The 21,594-nt window shown below is 35.7% G+C and overlaps 4 protein-coding genes across 4 annotated transcripts in view; 2 read left to right on the forward strand and 2 right to left on the reverse strand.

The window, feature by feature from the left end:
• The first annotated feature begins 3,649 nt into the window (after positions 1-3,649).
• Positions 3,650-9,927, forward strand: LOC140751136 (uncharacterized). The gene is made up of 9 exons (XM_073085009.1): positions 3,650-3,782; positions 4,528-4,639; positions 5,162-5,305; positions 6,203-6,258; positions 6,685-6,774; positions 7,379-7,470; positions 8,351-8,636; positions 9,146-9,336; positions 9,549-9,927. Exons 1-9 carry the CDS (start codon positions 3,674-3,676, stop codon positions 9,771-9,773), a joined length of 1,305 nt encoding a protein of 434 aa, XP_072941110.1. The 5' UTR covers positions 3,650-3,673; the 3' UTR covers positions 9,774-9,927.
• Positions 9,928-10,211: 284 nt separating this feature from the next.
• LOC140751145 (uncharacterized) lies at positions 10,212-12,866 on the reverse strand. The gene is made up of 3 exons (XM_073085018.1): positions 12,784-12,866; positions 11,831-11,986; positions 10,212-11,545 (listed from the first exon to the last, which is right to left on the reverse strand). The coding sequence occupies exons 1-3, from the start codon at positions 12,787-12,789 to the stop codon at positions 10,502-10,504; spliced, it is 1,206 nt and encodes a 401-aa protein (XP_072941119.1). The 5' UTR covers positions 12,790-12,866; the 3' UTR covers positions 10,212-10,501.
• Positions 12,867-13,873: 1,007 nt separating this feature from the next.
• LOC140748803 (uncharacterized) lies at positions 13,874-16,522 on the reverse strand. Its single transcript, XM_073081708.1, has 3 exons — positions 16,365-16,522; positions 15,709-15,844; positions 13,874-14,194 (listed from the first exon to the last, which is right to left on the reverse strand). Exons 1-3 carry the CDS (start codon positions 16,452-16,454, stop codon positions 13,989-13,991), a joined length of 432 nt encoding a protein of 143 aa, XP_072937809.1. The 5' UTR covers positions 16,455-16,522; the 3' UTR covers positions 13,874-13,988.
• Positions 16,523-19,814: 3,292 nt separating this feature from the next.
• LOC140751156 (cytosolic carboxypeptidase 1) overlaps positions 19,815-21,594 on the forward strand; it is a 98,953-nt gene continuing 97,173 nt past the window's right edge. Inside the window, exons 1-2 of the mRNA XM_073085030.1 lie at positions 19,815-19,975; positions 21,411-21,480. Of these exons, the coding sequence (XP_072941131.1) occupies positions 19,958-19,975; positions 21,411-21,480 (88 nt within the window). The 5' untranslated portion in view covers positions 19,815-19,957. The remainder of the gene's footprint in view (positions 19,976-21,410; positions 21,481-21,594) is intronic.

Consider the following 21,594-nt stretch of genomic DNA (forward strand, 5'->3'; position numbering starts at 1 on the left):
TATATATACACATAATAATAATAATAATAATAATTAACGTTTATTGCCATAATAACACAGTTTACACAAAGAATAAATGTACATTTTACAGTAATATTAATATGACAAAAGGAATTCGGCTCAGCATTGCTGTCTCAGAATCAGGGATTCGAGTAGCGCTGTTTTTCAGCCGCTCCAATATATATATTATAATTATAATAAGTATTAGGATTGTTTAATTTATAGGATGAATAAATGAGTAACTCGGCGGGTATGTTACCGCACACACGCAACATGAGAATTTTTAAATAACTCTTTTAGCAAAGAGTACAAATAGACGTCTTTAATAAAATTCATTTTCGATTTGTTAACTTAAGTAATAACGGTTTGTATGGAATTATTTGTATTTTGTCATATGATGCCAAAATACCATAGATTGCCATGCTATAAAATCTTGTTCCTATTCACAAGTATAGAACCATAACAAACCACAACGCAAATTCGTATGCAAATTTGTATAAAATTACATAGTTTTATTCACACGAACCAGATATTGCTTTCCAAATCAACAATGGCATACTCACCACATGGCAGCCACAATGCAACTACAACGACACGTTGCGACTTTGCAAGAGACACCAGCTACACCATACCAAAGACACATTTATGTAGTTACCTACGCAACCATACGAGTAGTTTGCTGAATATTCGTCGCTGCCTTGTGGCATGGTTGTGGTACGTGTGAAGAGACACTTACAAATTGTATCAGAATGATAAATGTAACATGCAATTTTTGCTACAAATTTTAGCACACCTTGACTGTAAAAAATAAATTTTGTACAGCTTTAAACAGTATTTTCATTATTATTGGAACTGGCTTACCTATCCTGCCTCAGAATGTGAGAAATAAGAACTGCATAAAACTGCAAATAGTCATTTAGAATTTGATGTACTCGTAGATATTTCATGCGACTTATATAAGGAAGTAAAGAGTAGGGTAGAGTAGTATGCATCTATAGAATTATGTAGTTCAACTACAGCGGCACCACAATTACACCAACCACAGCTACTTCAGCTTTATGATATCGATATAAATTCTCTCTCTTCTGATTTAAAAGGTATAGTAAAGCAGTTATACTAAAATTAGACGTGTAACTTAGCCCAGTGGCAGTGATAACACAGTGGTTAAGAATATCGGACTCTCGATCGAAGGGTCCGAGGTTCAAATCCCTGGCACGCACCTCTGATTTTTCAAAGTTATGTGCGTATTAGAAATTAAATATCACTTGCTAGACGGTGAAAGAAAACAACGTGAGGAAACCTGCATTCCTGAGAGATTTTATAAAAAAATATCTCAAAGGTACGAGTATGTGAAGTCTACCAATACGCACTTGGCCAGCGCGGTGGACTATGGCCTAATTCTTCTTATTATGAGAGAAGACGTGCCCAGCAGTGGGACCCTAATTGGTTGATGATGATGATGATGATGAACTTAGCCCTCGACGATAGCAATATCTCTGTGACTTTAAGATAATTTACAGATAACGACCATTTAATTAAGGTATATCATCATCAGTTGGCCGGTATGATCGTTGAACACTTCTATTACGTAAAAAATCGTTGCATTACGTCCGGTTCACAATACCAACTGCTGAATATCCTAGGATGTTCTTGGCTACAAAACTTAGATGGACAAAGCTATTCTTAGGCCTTAGCAATGCAAGGCCTAAGAATAGCTTTTTTTATAATATAGAAGTAGCAGACGAGCATGCAGTCCACCTGATGGTAAGTGGCTACTGCCGCCCATGGACATTTGTAATCAACCGCAGATAGGATTAGATATTCTTACCTGAGGTCGGCCACAGATGCGCCGCTACCCCTGAGGACTAAGCTGGAACGCCTCGAAAAAGTCTGTCTCCCTTACCACACCCTTCAAACCGGAACACAGCAGCGCCTAACACTGCTGTTATTAGGCAGAAATAGGTGTGGCGGTGGTGCCGCCGGAGTCGAACCATAAAGGGTTCTACCACCTTCAGGAATAGAATAGCTACTTTGCCAATACAAAATAATACATGTATTACTACACACATTACAGAAGATTATTATTATGATTAATGCCCGTAAATGGGGCATTCCGCCGAAACAGCAGACAATCTTGCACGCCACAGAAATAAATAAATTGCGCCGTGAAAACCGCAATTATTTTTATTATCATCATCATATGAAAGTGGTAGAACCCTTTGTGGTTCGACTCCGGCGGCACCACTGCCACACCTATTTCTGCCTAATAACAGCAGTGTTAGGAATTGCTGTGTTCCGTTTTGAAGGCTGTGGTAAGGGAGACATACTTTTTCGAGGCGTTCCAGCTTGGTCCTCAGGGGTAGCGGCGCATCTGTGGCCGAACTCAGGTAGGAATATCTAATCCTATCTGGGGTTGATTACAGATGTCCATGGGCGGTTGAAGCCACTTACCATCAGGTTGACTGCATGCTCGTCTGCTACTCCTATATTATAAAAAAAAGCCTTTATCGTGCTGCCTTTATTACTGCTCGACATAGACTTCCGCCACTTGAACCACAACGCTTAGTTCATCCAGCCTCTATCACCAGCATTCTTAATGTCGTCGTCCAGCGAGCCAGAGAACAATCATGGTTTTCATTCGAGAACTCGTTTGGCCCATTAGCCATCGCTTCTACAAGTTCTACAACATATGCAATCATCCCGCCGTCATTTCAACTTGCTGATTCTTGAGCTTTGTCAGTTACTCTAGTTCTTTGCCGGATCTCCGTATTACGGAGTACCTTATCTATCAGTCCATACCTATTTTTATGTTCATGTTTTAGCGACTTTTCTTTCTTCGAATATTGCGGCTCCTCATCCACGTGACTAAAACACGCTTCATAAGGTCTTAGCCTTAAACCATTTAACCCCATTTTAAAGTTTATCGTTTCAAAATATGACGGAACATATTCCAAAAATGTAATCGTACTCGTAACTGATGAAGTAAATATCCGTTCGCATGTTATACATACATACATACTCTTACATAATGTACAGTCACGAGCATAAATATATGACTATGGGCAGATCAGCAAAAATGTGTGACCCAACAACGAGTTCAATAATATATGCCTGCACAAACGCAGCAAAAATAATATTTATGCTCGTGACTGTACATCTCAAATTCCACGAATCATTTACAGTTTGGTAAAGAAGAGTTTTCATTCCACAATTTGTTTGATGTTGACTCAGAAGTATTTTAGTAAACATCGAGATGACAAGCGCGTGATACTCATACAATCTGGAACCCAGAATGGATGTGTCACACATCATAATCTTAACACGTACGTATAATTGCTAAAATTTAGAAACCCTAATTAAGTTAAGTTAAAGAAAAGTAAAGTTAAGGAAATAAAGTTTAATAAATGTTATTTAGTTTTTATGACAAAGCTTATATTATTATGTTTACAGTTTCGCCAAACATATTTCACATTAAATTATCATTTTTTGTTTATCAGAAAAATGTTTTCATAATTCTAACAATTGAAATATTTAAAGATTTTCTTTTTGTAATTATATCACTAACATTTTTGAAATCCATGCGGTAGGTACCACTTATTGTTAACCTACTTATTGTTAATATTTTTATAAACAGTCAGTTTCTTTTGCAGTGGCCTTCAAACTGTCAAAATGTATGATGCGCGACTTTTCTACTTGTCATGACGATTTTGGCCTGAAGCCTCCTGACGGTGTATTGAAGGAACACACCTTTCCTTGGCTAGGCTTCGCTCAGTATTTGCATGGTATGTATTGGAATATGTCTTTCTTGTAGAAGGAAAACTAAGTACTTGATGTTACTTGTGTATACATAAATATCTGTAACCAACTCCAATATCGCAAAAGATGGTATAACTAGAATGGTTCGTGGAGGCTCTAACACCAGCCTATTCTTTTTTTTTTTTTTTTTGACGACGGGGAAACCTTCAAATGGTACCCGACGCCATGGGAGTTGGACGCCGGTTTATGTGGGACTTTTACCGCACTAAAACCCCCTCGGTGGCCGTCATCGGCGTATGGTGGAGAACTCCGGGATCTCCAACGGAACAACCGGAGTCCTCCTAACGCGATGCCTTTCTATCGGGCTCTGCCCTGGGGCGAACAATTTACGCTCCTCTCACATCCCCTGGTGATTACAGCGACATGCGACCACACAAACCGCTGTCCTACCCGGGGTCGCTTGCTGGACGGTTTGAGCTCCCACTCTTGCCGCCCGCAACCCTGGAAGCCCCTTTTAGTCGCCTCCTACGACAGGCAGGGGATACCGTAACCCTATTCTGGTCCCGGTACTACAGGGACAATTACCAGCCTATTCTAGCGTCAATTTCTGCGATGCGGTGGGAGGGTTTGGATTGGGTTTGGAACCAGTCATTGACTTAAGGTAGAATCCCAGTTGGTTAAAATTTCCATTTCCTGTAGTACCTCCTTACGACTGACCCCGGATAGAAATTTAAAATAAATTAAAAAGTATATAATTCTTTAATGTTTTAGTAACAACGGGTCTACCTCACCACAGCAAGGCACCCCGGGTTCTTCTCATCCACAGACAATTCGCCGCCGGTACCGCCACTGACTTGCTGAGAATCCCTAAGAATTATAAACTGTAAGTTATCTTCAACCCTTTTGTATCCCTACTGGGCAGAAACGTACATTTCTTAATGATACTCACCTTTTCTACGACGTTTACCATGTTACGATAGACTTTAGAAACGTAAAGGATAACTTTCAGGATTGTTTTGTAGTCTTCCTGTATGTTTTCTCGATTATTATTAAGAAGGTAACATTATTTTCAAGTCGTGCATGATTGCATGTTTACTCAATTTAAACTTTAACTTAGTTCTTTACTAATGTTACTATGGTCAGGTCAAATATTACAACTGAATTTTAAATCAGCAAACTCCAAGCAATTGAGCTGACTTTTACACACCCAATTCGTTTGGATGAAAATGTATAAGTAGCAAAGTGACGTCATTCTATAGTGACGTCATTCTCAATCCATTATATTGGTCGCCCCAAAATGAAGGACTAATTATCTAATGTACCTAATATGGACAAATAAAAGGGTTTCTGTGAAGAATGCTTGTTTTTAAAAACTTTTTTATTTCAATTTATTTTTCTTATCCAGAGGGAACATTGTATTCGGAGATTATGAGCGAGATGAAGAGGATTGTAGCCTTACACGGACCCAGGTCAAGATGGGGGTGGAATGCCCGCGAGCGTACATTGAAATGCCGTTTATTGATATAACACCACACCCTGAGTATTCAAGGTGATACAAATATATATTTTTAGGAAGTAGAAGAAGTAGGCAGTGATAGCCTAGTGGTTAAGAAGTCCGAGGTTCAAATCCCAGGCACGCACCTCTAAATTTCTCAAAGTTATGTGCGTATTAGAAATTAATTATCACTTGCTAAACGGTGAAGGAATATATCGTGAGAAAACTTGCATACCTGAGAGATGTAAAAAAAAATCTCAAAGGTATGTGAAGTCTACCAATACACACTTGGCCAGCGCGGTGGATTATGGCTTAATCCTTCTCATTCTGAGAGAAGACCCGTGCCCAGCAGCACGGGTCTACAGGGACAGTAATGGGTTGACGATGAAGGAAGTAGAAGCAACAAACGAATTTTGGAGTCCAATTGACGATGAGTAGTAATTATTGTCGTCCATGGACATTGGACATCTGTGATCACTACTAGTGGATTCGCTGCTACCACTAGACTTAATGGAAATTTCTAGCAAATTCAGTACAAAGAGTATTGACCCTTTTAATGAGATAAATACAAAGCAGCGCTTAACATATCATGTAGTTATGCACTACACTCCAGCCGCGAAAGGTACTGACACCAATGAAATTAATATGACCCCGTAATAATGCCAATTCCAAAAAATAGGAATAATATCTAAAGTAACAATGTTAAAAGCTAGAAATTGATAGCTAGATTGAAACGATAATGCTTCTGCAGTCAAACTACAAAAGATGTCTTCACAAGACGGACCTCCTAACCAATCAGCTGTACCTAATCTGAGTTGAACCTGAGTTTTGAGAGAGCTGAAGTTTTGAGAAAAGACTGGTTAACCTAATTGTTTTGACTAAGCATCACACAATTATTTCGTTATATAATCTTGTCTTGTGTATAAAGATAATCATTTTTCTATTTTACAGATTTGGAGTGGGAAATAGTTTAGCTTTAATTAAGCTATTGCGTCCGGTTAAATCTGGTTTGTATGATTACCCATGAATCAATACTATCTGTATTGATTTATTTTACTACAACGTAAAATAATATTTGTAAACAAAAAAATAGCATCAAATTCTGATGGTAAAGGTTATAAAATATTCGAATAGGTATTTATATATATATATAAGCCAATTTCTAAACGAATTTGATAATAGATGCGCTGTAAATCCGAAGGTCTAAATTGGTACGCTTTTAATAAATTAGTCAGAACATAGCTCAGATACACTGAGGTTAAAACGGTCGTTGTTAATATTCAATCTATCCAATTTTTTCCGACCAATGATCGAGAAATGACAATATTATTGTTACGAAATATTCAAATGTCGATATACAGTAGGCGGAATATAAAATTTATTATAAAAACAGACGAAAGAGAGAATATAAGTGTTATTTTCATTTATTTCAGAGTATATGGTACCTATTTGTCTGCCATCGATACTGGAACGGGACAAAAAGAGAAAAAACAAATTCGTCTTTATGGTTGACTATATAAGTTGTAAGTAAGAATAAAATAGTTTTTAATAAAGGTTATAGCATTTACATAGATAATATTACGGACAGATATCTCAGTTTGTATCGCCCAAATGCCCATGTCTTGCGGATATTACCGCATTATTGCAATAATAATTATATAAATTATAGCTAAACCTATATAAGCGTCACATACTTTTTTTTTCCATATAATTTAGTGATCTTTATTAACTGAAAAATATTTACAATTATAATAAAATAAACTATAAGTAAATATAAAACAACTTATTTACAAAATTTACATATATACAAAAATGAAAAACAAAAATATAAAAACAAAAACACTACCATAAAAAATTGTCACCATCACCATATAATTAATTGTTTTAAAATGGTAATTTCGTAAAATCAAAGCTCGTTAGTAAAACAATGATTGATGACATGCCGTGGAGTATGCTCCGGACCTTCATTAGTTATGAAGAGAGACCCATGCCAGCATCCAGCTATGGGAATCAAACAAGACTGGTCCCATCTTTATTTTCAAAAAGTTTATTGTCTCTACATGATTAACAAATCCCCCTCAATTTTATATGTATCATAAAATGTTTAAATATAATTGTTCCTATTAGCTGTGCCAAGGGACTTCGATTCAGAAAGAATGGGGAAGAAGACACTGAAAATGTATACACACAAGGAATGCAGAAGACACAGAATGAAAACGGTAATGCTATTTTTATTATATATAACGGAGTAAAAGAGGTTAAAAGGCGTGACGTCAGCACCGCTGACGTCACAATTGTTGTTGTGTTGGTGATGACTCATAATAAAACCTTCGAAAGCAAACCACACGAGAATTGTTGGGCTTCGTTTATTCTTCGGGCAGCATAACGACGTCCTAAGGAGGTCTGCACTGTTCCACAGCGCGAGCAGTAATGCCCCGATGTCGCCAGTACGTCCCTTTTTATAGGACCGGCGCACGTGCACTTGTTTTCCTATTTAAGATGCAGGTAGTTTTACCTCAGGTGTTTAATCATTTCATTTTATAATAGGAGAACTGCCATATTTGCTCCGACATATAGATGTAGCAGACGAGCATGCAGTCCACCTGATGGTAAGTCGCTACTGCCGCCCATGGACATCTGTAATCAACTCCAGATAGGATTAGACTCCTACCAGAGGTCGGCCACAATTGCGCCACTACCCTTAAGGGGTAAGTTGCGACGCTTCGGAAAAGTATGCCTCGCTTACCACATCCTTCAAAACAATACAAGGCAGCACTTAACACTGCTGTTATTAAGTAGAAATAGGTGCCTACTAATACTATACAGGTAAAAGTATAAAGTACGGTAATAAAGGTAAAAAAAACATATTTCGACAACGGTAACATTCATGCAACTTAAGTTTCTTCCTTGTAAATATATTTAAAACTGCTATTTTAGTATTTAGTACACAGTGATAAAGGATTTTTTCAGGTCTACTCAACTTATGCCATTTGGTAACGTCCAAAATATATACCCCTACCAATCCCCTACCAAACCTACGATGACTCATACCTATCCTACGTAAGGACTTACATATATATATTGGCATTTCTTCTCCAGAAACTTGGAAGCGAAGGCGTGACGCACGTTCTCTGCAGCTCCGGGTGCGGAGTCCGTCCCGGGGCTCCAATAGTCAGCCACGCTGCGGAAGGCACCTTCCAGCTCATCGGCATAGCAGCCGGCGGAGCAGCGTGCTCCCGTCGGTCAATGCGAAGGAAACTGAACGTGGAACCCCCACTGTATATCGATGTGTATCCTTATGTCACCTGGATAATCAATGTGATCACTGCCCACGTTATGCCAAGACCTTACCCCGACAACTTTATGCTCGTTGAAGGCGGTCCCAGTAAGTTTAATTTGTGAAAAGGTGAATGACACAATAACTGCATTTAAGAGGTATAGGTATAGTTTATTCTAAATTTCTGACGTTTTCTTAAATACAGTTAGTTTTATAAATACAAGTATAGTATAGTAAAAGCGTTATATAGCCTAGTTGTTAAAGAAACTCGGCGCTCTTTATCAAGGGGTCCGAGTTTCAAATCCCAGGCATGCATCTCTGATTATTCAAAGTTATGTGTGTACTAGAAATTAATTATCACGGTGAAGGAAAACTTTGTGAGGAAACCCGAATACCTGAGAAATTTAAAAAAAAGAAGGAAATCTTTCAAATGTATGTAAAGTCTACGAATGCGCACTAAACCAGCGCGGTGGACTATGGCCTAACTCTTCTCATTCTGAGAATGAGACCCGTGCCACGTGCCCCGCAGTGAGACAATAATGGCTTAATGATGATGATAATACACCATCAAAATCAGAACTATTTATACCCAGGCCTTTCTCAAATAAAATTTCTAGGTATAGGCATCCACAACAGCTTCTTACGTACAAGACGGAAGCAAAAGGCTGGTTGGCGAGCACGAACCTACGTCACAGGGAACTACTGCTTCAAGAGTCAAAAGAAACAAGACAAGAACACCGCTTTCTTCTACTCAGAGAAGTTTGAGGTGAACGCTGATCCTCCCGCTAAGCTGAATATCATTATGAAGGTGAAAATTTGATAAGTCCTATATGTGTGATAATCTGTATTCTAGTTAGCAAGATAGGTAAAATTTCTTTACTAGCATTCCAATTCCTTGTAGAGCAGCGTATCTCCTATCTATTTTATTTACGGTTTTATTATATCTATAACTCACACAAAAATGAACAAAGTAATTTAAGTAAACGTTTCTAAAGAGATACAAAATATACTTTTTTGCAGATATCAGCTGGCATTGAGTGTACGATCACATGCGCCCGCTTGCTCTTGCCGAACCGTCTCACCAAGCCCATCGTGGAAGGCGTAGGGGGCTACAACATCACTGTGACATTCTCCACCGAGTGGTTCCCCTGGACATATTACTTCTCACTGGGTCTGAACGGTAAAAATACTACTGACAAAGATTTCATGTCTTGGATCGGAGAAAGAAAACCTGGATTCTGGTGAAGACGTTTAAAGGCCCTTCCTTGCTTTTATTATATCCCCTTTATTATTTGTATCTTTTATCGATTTAGATTTTAAGTCTTTTCTATCAATGGAAACATGCTCGACAGAAAACCTAAAATAAATGGATTAATCATGTTAAAACTATTTGTTTCCAATATAACCAAAGCCTAAAGGCTAGAAGGGCTACTAGACACACACAATTTACAAAATCAATTATATATTTTTAGAGGAGACAAAATACAGTGGAATGTATTCCGGGATAAAAATATCGCTTTATTTACTATTATAATTTCATGTTATTATAAGATCGTTAATATACCAATACCATAAATTAATTTAATTTAAATATCAATAAAATAACTTGAGCTTTCATTTATTTATTTTCAATCTTATCAACGACAAGGGTACTTGTATGATTTAAAATAAATAAAACAAGAAAACAAATAATGTATCTTTTATTTCTTAATATTACAATAGATTTAATAATAGTAGCTGAATTTAGTTGTATACACAAGGTACGTGGTATAATTCCTTTCTTTTTTGTATCTCCTTAAGGAAAACCAGTTAATCTTTTCAAGATGGTAAAAAGATATAGCGGGTGTAAAATTCTAATATTTGTACCAAACATTTTGAAATATTTTTAATAATTTTTAATTTTATAGAAAAACACAAGTAATCTCAGGTACAAGCATTGAGCTAATTCATGGAAAAAATATATTTTATTAAGCTTATGCAGATTCCACTGATATCGTATCTTCGTCATTTAAACCTCTATTTCCACCTTCAGCTGCGGGGAATGAAGATGGAGGAGTGGTTGGTTCGGAGGGCGAGGGACCACCAGGAAAGGAGGGAAATTGCGGAAATTGGGGAAACTCGGGTAACTGGGGTAATTGAGGAAATTGCGGAAAGCCTTGTGGAAACTGCGGGAATTGTGGGAAAGCTGGGGATGGAGACTGAGGAGGCATATTCTCGGCCTCTTGAGAAGTTGGCTGCATTGGGGGGAAATTGGGGAAGGTGCCGCCTAATGGAGGTACAGATTGCGAGGACTGAGATTGGGAGGACTGAGATTGTGAAGATAAATCAGATTGAGATGATTGCGATTGAGATGAGAAGTCAGACTGGGCCGGAAATTGTGATTGAGACGAAAAGTCACTTTGGGAGGGGTACTGAGACTGCGATGAGAAATCAGATGGTGAAGAGAACTGTGACTGTGAAGGAAAGCCTGACTGAGATTGCGATGAGATGTCAGATTGAGAGGACTGGGATTGTGATGAATAGTTAGGTTGAGAGGACTGAGATTGCGATGAATAGTCAGATTGAGAAGACTGGGATTGCGATGAATAGTCAGATTGAGAGGATTGGGTTTGCGATGAGAATTGACTTTGGGATGACATGTCAGATGAAGGCATCGGTTGATTTTGTGGTGGTTGTTGGGGAAACTCTGCCGAATCTATAACTGCAGTATCTTCATCGCCTGCTGGTTCCTGCGCAGGTGGGCTTGTTGGAGTTCCGGCTGGGAACTGAGGAATTTGAGGAATAGGCGGAATTGGCAATGACGGAGAGGCAGGTAAAGCGGGAATGGCAGGTATTGCAGGAGATGCTGGGATCGGAGGAGCATGTGCTATCGGGGGATAAAAGAAACCGGGAGGAAAGTATGGAATATTTGTTAATGGCTGGTATGTCTGATAATTTGGTAACGCTGAGAATGCACTTCCGTGTGGCACTTGGTAAGTGAACTGCGGCTGGTAGCCGAAGGAATACGATGACGGCAACTAAAAAAGAAAAGTATATTAAAATGACAGAAAAAAAGTGAGCACCTGACGGTACATTGTTACTGATGGATATAGTTGGTTTTCTTAATGACAAAGTTAAATAGTCTTTGTCACACCCTTTAAACAAGAATACTGTAGCGAAATCAATTTAAGGGTACAGGGTTGACAAAAAAAAGTTACACGAGCCGACGATCATATTTTATAACATGATCGTCGGCTTGTTCATACAAGAATTTTGTTTATACGAGAATAACAATAAAATCATATGTTAAAGAAAAGACTCACCGTATTGATATACTGTGATGATGAGTAGGCAATGGTTTTAGTGGAAGGCAGGATAGCTGCGCTGTAGGTCCCGGCGGAGACCGGCAGGGCTCCGGGCCATGCCACCGATCCCGCGGTCGCACCGCCCAGCACAGATAGTAGTGTAAGGAAGTAAACCTGAAATATTTTTTATAAGATTAAAATAGCAAATGAGTTTGCTATCCATCCTTCCTACTGCCAAAGGACACATAGAACAGGGGTCCTACCCAAGGTAGGTGAATACATTGCTATATAAGTGTATATTAAGCAAATCTAGTAAAAGTCCTTAAACATTAAAGACAAAAGAACTCTTTAACCATTAAAGGCGGCAATCCGCGTATTGTGCCTTATAATAACAGTGTAATGCCGTTGTCTTATGAATTGAAGAGTGCTGTAAGATGAAATTACTTTTGCAAATCCTACCTTTCTCCTCACGAATAGAACAGACTTGTGATCTATTTTAAAACCGACTCCTAGATAAGTACTCCCGATCTATTAAAAGTTGCACAAATGTCCACAGGTGGCAGTGACCATTTAACTCAGTTTGGTGGTGTGCTAATGGTGGATACTGATTGCTGATAATAAAAGTGATAATATATTATCAAAGGTTGTCTTAATATCTTAAGTATGCTTATATGCTTGTCTAATTATCTTAAGTATTACTTAAAATATTTCATAAAACTGCAATTTTTAAGCACACGATAAGCATAGTAAGTTTAGTGTATTTTTATATTCGTGTATATTCCTTAAAAATAACGTTGACTGTGAAGCCTTGAATGTAATGACGTGTCACTTCAATTTATCTTAACACAAATATCACATCGAACACAACACTGTGACATTTCACTCAAAAAACACTTAACCGGATACCAGGAAGCACTAAATTGATAAATGTAAACAAGAATATTATCGTAATTATCAAAATATCATTATACCTTCATCTTTGAAGCACTACTGAGATGATTGCAATACGCGCATTATTTCTTTGACGACTTTTATATACCAGGCTGTACCCCGCCCACAGTCGTAGAAAGAAAGGAACTGGATGTGCCCCCGAATTTGTATTCAATAGCTACATTCTTGCATCACATACATTACTTAACATTAAGATCGAAAACAAACAATGACTTCGAATTACTTAAATCTTTAATGCCGATGTCAATTATACCATTTACTTTATTAAAATCTATTAATGGAGGGCATCCGACTATTAATTCAATTTATATTATTCAAGCACACTCAGAAAGGCCATTGGATCGTAACGTGATATAGTTTTACGCCAGATTATAGTACCGAGCTGATTTTACGATGATAATTTGATTTGAAATTAAAATGATGCAATGATAATATAATTCAAATACATATTTATAATATAAGATACTCATAATAAACTATATATTTTGTAATCGCTCAATAGATATTATTTGGTTCCTGTCTAAAATGTTTGTAATTTGAACAATAAAACACATATTCTTAAGTTCAGTAATTTATTTGGTCACAAAATGAATAAGGCGGACAATAAAATCAGAATATTTATTTCACAAGTGTTCATAATAATCTTTACTTATTTAACGAATCCTTTCCAGTAATTCTATTTCTCGGATTTGTCGAATACCTCAAAGGACCACGTGACGGACTGATGTTGAAAGCTTCCTTAAATGTACTTGTTTTCAAAGGACTTTTATTTATAAAAAAAACATACGATATAGATACGTTGTTTATGATTTTTTTTGTTCTTTTTAACCGACTTCAAAAAGGAGGTGGTTATTAATTCGGCCGGTATATATATATATATTTTTTTATTCATTGAATGCGTTTCCCATACGCTATGCTACAATCACTTAATTTATACATAACAATAATAATGTAATATATATTAACCTACTCTGTTTAAAAATGTTTTTTCTAATTATTTATATTAACCCAATATTTCTAGGATATGTTACAGTACAATACAAAAATACATAATAACTTTATTTGTTTTATTTTTATGCTTACTTACTTATTTGTTTTATTTTTATACTTACAGTTTATTGAACACATACGGATCTTTATAAGAATTATATATATAATTAGGATATTTCTAACAAAGGTGGCATTTTGGCAAATATTAGGACCGCGTCATTTTTAAATATCACAATTATATCTTCACAGTTTCTTCTCCGATATCCGGGAAGAAGAACTCCACAATTCTGTGGTGGAACAGCTGAACTACTGGTTTGGGTACGTTGTGGTGGAAAGGATGAGCACCACCCACATACGACTTTGCCCAAATATTCTTGAACATGGTCAAAAATAGACGAAGCATCTTGAGCTGAGGTGTTTTCGCTGCTTCCGTGAATTTGCCTGGAAAAATATTAAAGTGGTAATAATAATCATTGACCTAAGGGTGAACACACACGATCGATGCCATCGACCATCGACCAACGATTCGTTTATTGAAATGATACATTTTGGTTTGCAAGAGTCAGAGAAAAAAAAATTATTATTTGAATGACAAGGGGTTAGTGTAAAGCTAAATCCTAATTTGTGAAGTTGCAACTGCTGTCCTTAGGCCGCTACCTGAAACATTTCTACACTGGCCTAGGTAGAGTTGTTCCAGCAACATCAATCATCCTTGCCAAGTATCATAAAAACGCCCTAAGATAATTTTAAAATCTCAAAGTAACTCGTCAATGTAATTTATTGTCCACACTTCACTGTCAGACTTTTGTTGATACACAGAAGGTAGTATCTATCTAAATATCAGGATGTCTTAATCACCGACGTACTTTCATTTTGTATTACAGAATTTATCACAAGAACGTATCTAGACCCAGATTTATTTCGTTTTACTCCATCATATTTTGATTTAATCACAATACAATATTGTTACATCAAATGTGTCACGACGTAATGGTACGATTTCTTTATTTATATAAATACCTACTTAGGTATTTATATATGCAATCCTTACATAAAATGCAATCCTTACATAAAATGTACGTAGTGTACTTTGATAATAAGTGCATTTAATTTTGTACACCTCGACGTAAAGAAATAGTAGGATAATGTGATTTAAAGCTTTTTTACAATATTACTAGCTAACCAGCAAACGTTGTGTTGCCATATAAATAAAAAATGTTAAGGGTGAACAGCCCTTATCACTTAGGGGTATGAAAAATAGATAGTAGCCGATTCTCAGACCTACTGAATATGCAAATAAAATTTGGTGAAAATCGGTAAAGCGTTTCGGAGGAGTACGGTAAGTAACATTGTGAGACGAGAATTGCACACCACCGGATAGTAGGTGGACACTGTCGCCCATTTGTGAGGACACTGACAAGTGCATTGCCACTCCAGAGGACTCAAATGGTCGCCTCATATGCCGGCCGGCTTTTACATCCACTCTAGAAATTAGCGTGGCAGTGGTACTTCCCTGATCATAACATAAAGTCTCTACCACCTCTATATGTACCACTATTTACGTTTTTTATTTGACCATATTAAATCATTTCCAAGCAAATAATCATGTATGCAAGTGATAAGTCGTATTTTTACTGACTTCCAAAAGGAAAGAGGTTATGTAACCTCACATATCACTTTCCTTATAATAAAGCTATTTGAGCTTCACCCGTCTTCAAAGCGTATCAATCTTTTTAGTTTAAAGTAATAATGCCAAAACTTTACTGATATGTGTTTTGTATATAAAACATTGGAAATGTTATTTTATAACATTAACTTAATTTGGGGAAAAATCTAAATCTGTTATTTACGCTTTTTATCAGTTGTTATTATCAGATTGTATTTATGTATAGAAATAGCCAAAAGTACTCATAAAGCTTAAGGTGTGGCTTAAAATGTCCAAATAACTCATTTACCAGCGCCGCTGCTCTGTTGTCTTTTGATACGAGTTTTGACGTCATTCTTTCCTGCTTCGGTGTCATTTTCTTCTATTTCCAATAAAGTGCTTTTTGAAAGCTCTGTCGGGTATGTCGAATTTTTTATGTTTGAATGCTGTAAATATATGAGGAAAGTTCATGTAGTGGTAAATACTTATAATAAAATCGTGTAGATATTCACTTACATTTTGTAAATAATATATTTTAGCTACTAAAGGTCATAATCATCGTGTATGATGTATTAATTTAAGCGCTGTTTTGGTAGTAGCAAAGGAACATGCTGTCCAGTTGATAAGTGGTCATTGACACCAATGAACATCCGCATACCGCTTTAAACTGAACAGGAGTTTATTCATTGTATTTAGCATGCTTTAATTTTATTGCAATAGCTACAACTTTGGCACTGGAGTCGAATAACAAAGGGTGCAACATTTAATCCTTACTACATAGCTGTTTCACATCGAACATTATTTTAGTTTTATTATATCTTTACCATGTGTAACACTTATGAAATAGTCATCTAAATTCCAACAATTTTCAGGCTAGCATTTAGAAGACCAATTATAACACACAATTTGGATGCACAAACTGAAACGAGGCTTATGCAATACACGATAAGTTTTATTTAAACTGACCTTTGAAACATTTGATTCCGTGGTCGAACTGTTTATCAATGCACAGTAACAATGCACTGCGAGAAAAACAAAAGCGAACAAATACACCATATTTTAATATACAATACACTCTACAGACACTTAAAGAACTAAACTAGTAGAAACGTAACGTAATACTTATAATACTTATAATACTTATAATACATTGATGTTATACATTCCTCGATTAAAAATATAAACAATTATTTATATCGATTACAACGCACGCGTGCGTATAAACATTAATTTTATCATAGATCAATATATCGTGACCGTCAGAATGGCCGGTCACTACCCATATTTTACATCGAAATAATTACTAAGAGTTGCTACCTAGTTGCTACTAGTTGCTATTAGTTGCTACTAATTGCTACCTTCGATTAAAAAAAGATAAAATACTTTTTAAGGTGACCGGCCATTCTGACATCAGGATGGCCGGTCACCTATCCAGTGAGTAGAAACTACGCAAATGAATAGAGTTTTTTTGTAATCAATAGTTGCTACCAAATTGCTACCTTCATATGCATCGTATTGGACTTCATAGCTTTTAAGGATAAAAAAATATTACGGATTTAATATAAGAGGACTAAACGCCTAATACGCCTGTATAATTAAAAGAGAAAACCCGAAATTAAACATATTATGCTTATACATTATACAGGCGTTTAGTCCTCTTATATTAAATCCGTAATATTTTTTTATCCTTAAAAGCTATGAAGTCCAATACGATGCATATGAAGGTAGCAATTTGGTAGCAACTATTGATTACAAAAAAACTCTATTTATTTGCGCAGTTTCTTCTCACTAGATAGGTGACCGGTCATCCTGATGTCAGAATGGCCGGTCACCTTAAAAAGTAGTTTATCTTTTTTTAATCGAAGGTAGCAATTAGTAGCAACTAATAGCAACTAGTAGCAACTAGGTAGCAACTCTTAGTAATTATTTCGATGTAAAATATGGGTAGTGACCGGCCATTCTGACGGTCACAATATATCAGTCAGATAAACGAGAACAATACATCATAACATTTATGAGAACGCTCCTACATATTTTATTTCGTCATTACAGGGGTGTCCATCATTTTATTTGAATGCAAACATTAAATAAAACAAGTAATTAATTTAAAAAATCAAATACCCGACTGCACCAAAAAGGCTGAAGTAGAATACCAAAAGCAGTGAAATAGGCATTTCATTATTTTTATCCAGAAAGCCAAATACAAAGTTTCATAGTAGGTGTCTGCTTCAAAAACAAAAAATGTTCAAACAATATTATCCTATTTTATATTATCCTCGTAGTGTTCATTTACGCTATATAAAGAACCTATGTGTAAAATTCCAGCACGCTTAAGTTCAGCGGTTTCCCTTTGCGTTGATCTCTGGCACATCAACTCTCTCATTTAGTCAGACAGTCATCTAGATGTGTATATACGAGTATAAATGTACTAGCTGACCCGGCAAACGTTGTTGCCATATAAATAAAAAAATGTTAAGGATGAACAACCCTTATTACTTAGGTGTAAAAAAATAATTAGTAGTCGATTCTCAGACCTACTGAATATGTATATAAAATTTGGTGAAAATCGGTGAAGCCGTTTCGGAGGAGTACGGTAACTAACACGAGAATTTTATATATAAGATATATTATATAATGTATGTGTAATCTCCTCCTAATTTCCTTTATTTTGACACCCTACTCGATAGGTTTGGTTAACTTTTTTAAAACGTGTTACTATTTCGCGAAAAAATTCACCATTTACGGTCTATAAAATATATAACTTCAGTAAATCAAAGTTTCGGTCATTATTTTACCTCGTTAGAGGTAGAATTTCATTATTTTTATCCAACAAGCCTGATACAAAATGTCATAGTGTTTGCTTCAAAATTGACGATAGTTCAAATGAACTTTTAACCCTTATTTTACCCTCTACGGGGTTGATTTTTCGGAGGGGGATAAATAAGTGCGTCTTTGTTCCTATCCAGAAAGCCAAATACAAAATTTTATAGTAGTTGCTTCAAAATTAAAGGATTTCAAAAAAACTGTTTTCCCCTATTTTACCCTCTTAAGGGTAGAATTTCCAAAAGGCCTTTCTTAGTACTTATTCAAGCTATATAGAGAACCTGTGTGCAAAATTTCAGAACTGTAAAGTCCTTGGTTTAGGCTGTACGTTGATTTCTGAAAAATGAAAAAGTCATTTAGTTAGTCAGTCAGTCAGTCACCTTACTGTTTTATATATATACAAATATGTTTTTATAATCTCCGTTTAATTTCCTTTCATTTGATACCCTACTCGATAGGTTCAGTTAACTTTTTTTTTTAAATGTGTTACTATTTCGCGCCAAAAATCCGCCATTTTGATTTTTTGTTACTAACACCTATCTAAGGACACTCGGGTCATTGAGACAAATATAATGACACTTTAACTGTTGAAATTCATCCAGCCGTTTGTTAGATCGGATCAAATAAAGAAAGACAAACATACAAGATACGCGCGAAAAACATAACCCTTCCTTGGCAGTCGGGTAAATATATTGAATAGTATATTTTAGGATTTCCAAGAAATATGCTAATTTACACAATATCGAAACGAAAACATGTTATTTCCATTTTTATTACTTTCTCATTCCGAAACCTATTACTAAGCTGTCCTAAGATAATTTCATCGTGCATATTTGAACTGTCTACCAATTACGATTTAATAAATGAACCGAAAAATAGCCATCCTTGTATAGCGACCCCCATTTATTTTGAAGACTTTTATTTTAGTATTTTTATTGCAGCTACCTTTATACATAAACTGTAAATAATTCAAATGTCTATCTATTACAGTTTAACAGATTATGCCCTGTGACAGACGGTCAGACGAACAGCAGGGGAGTCTTAGAAATAAAGTTTCGTTTTTATGCTTTGGGTAGAGTACCCTAAAAAAGTAGGAAAACAATAAACATTATCCACATCTGCTTCGACAGCATTGTCACCACAACGCCAGGAGGCTGCTCTTGATCTCGATCGATACAGATCACCTGACATTTGCTACTGTAAAATGCTGACATTTTCACGCGAACTCGTCCACTGCCGGCGGCGAACAATTGTGAACTTGTTTGTAAGTTGTTTTAACTTTAGACTCAAAATTAAAGTGGTACGATTATGTTAAAGTTGATAGATGTAAATGCTACATTTTCAATAAGTATCGGTGGTTGATCGTCAAATGCTTTATGTTAAATAATATGATAATCGATTAATTGCCGAACTCCTCTTTTTCTCAAAAACCTCACTTGCTTTCAAGGTGAAGTAACTCAATATTAGGTATTAAATAAGAACTTATATGTTTGACAAGATGTTTTTACAGAGTTTTTAAATTTGCAACCTCGTTGCATTTACAAAACTGGTCGAATTTAGTATTAAAAGTTATAACTGTAGACGTTTTGAAATGACATTTAGTTTGCAGGTTATACTGGATAACATTATATCAAATTATTAATTAAATAATTAATTATTATGCGTTTATTCATAAACCAAATGTGTAATAAAAATAATTAAAGAAAAAACTGCCTTACGAAATATATCATATTGTAATGAACCAGACATGTCCGGTAAGTTCTATAATTAATTTTACTTCGAGAGTAACATTTAATAATTGTACCTTTATGATTTTTTTTTTTTACTGTAATGAAGTACTCTCAGGTGCGTAAATATCTCGCTTTTCCTTCACGGTTATAGCGAATAATAATTAATTTGTAATAACATAACATTGAAAACCAAAGGTTCATCTTCCGATTGCGAGATCAAATTTCAACTACTAGGGTACTCTTTTTGTTTACAAGGGGAAAATATTTCCATAATAAATAATCGAGGTATGAAATTACGATAGTACGTTTAGAAATATTTCACACTGATATTTATGGATCGTGTAACCATAAATATCAGTTCAAGTATAACTTCATTTACCATATTTGCAAGGTGCGTCTATTCTTCCACGCTTGTATTAACTTGACTTGTATATATGCAATCTTTGAACTCCATTTTTACCTTAGATAATTAAATTTTTGGTTTAATTATCTAAGATTTTTACCCATTTTGAACTGTCCGATTAATTTAAAATTTTCAAGAACCGATGACAATATACGATTTTAATATTTTTATCCCATTCTCCTCATCGTCACGGATCAGGATTTAACGATTTTACTTTTGCGATTTTAACATGGTTTTTAGTTTTTAAACTTTAATTATTCTGAATATAATGTTATCCCTACTGAATTGAAATGGTCATGAGAGCTGAAGATTTTACAGGGTAATATTCTAAGAAGTATAAATACAACGAAGACTATTTAAACATTTTGTTTCACTGATAGATATCTAATGTGCTAACAACTTACAATGCCGCAAAGAACTAAATGAAGAAACTAGGTTATCAATAATCTTTGTATTCAATTGTAGTTTTATTCTATCTGTAATTCTAATTAATACAATCGCACAATTGAAATCGATAGCCTCTACTGTAAACTAGAACAGCTCCGCGCTTCCGAGGATTCTTTAAGCAGTCGACTAGATTATGATCTTAAATTTTTTTATTTTTCATTTTGATTTCCATTTGATTTTTTATAGATTTGGTGGAGCAGTCGACTAGATTATGATCTTAAGATTTTTTTATTTTTCTTTTGATTTTTTATATCTTTGGTGGTTTTTCATATCCTTGGTGCTGACTAGCATGTAAAAGTTCGATTGCAGCCGTCACAACCGCCACACTTATTTCTGCAACACATTTATAGCCCATCTGTGTGTGTCTGTGTGTGCCCAAACGCCAATATGTGTAACCCAACTGAGGACGGTAATTTCATGAGTATGAACTTGATGATGATATGTTTTCATTTGGCACGCCCTGCACCACAAATGGCGCAACTGGCTTAAGCATATGAAGTGTCGTTGGATTCATTAAAATTGTGGAAGTGACAAACTTAAACTATATTTTTAAGTAGTTCGGTTTTCGTTAAATAATTGATATTTTATTGTTAAAAATGTCCGTTTCAGGCTTTGATTGCACCGATAGAATCTGCAGCGGAAACTCAAACCAACCAAATAAAGAAAACCAAGAAAAAATGTAAGTATGTATGTGTAAACATGAATCATTCAGAATTTTAGACACATTATAGGCACATTGAAATCAACTAGTGCTGTGCTGTGCTGTCACAAGTTTTAAAGGCCAGGCCACACA

Source organism: Epargyreus clarus, unplaced genomic scaffold (assembly GCF_041222505.1).
Source record: "Epargyreus clarus isolate Ecla_fem2 unplaced genomic scaffold, WU_Ecla_fem_2.2 ptg000003l, whole genome shotgun sequence".
Classification (NCBI taxonomy): domain Eukaryota; kingdom Metazoa; phylum Arthropoda; class Insecta; order Lepidoptera; family Hesperiidae; genus Epargyreus; species Epargyreus clarus.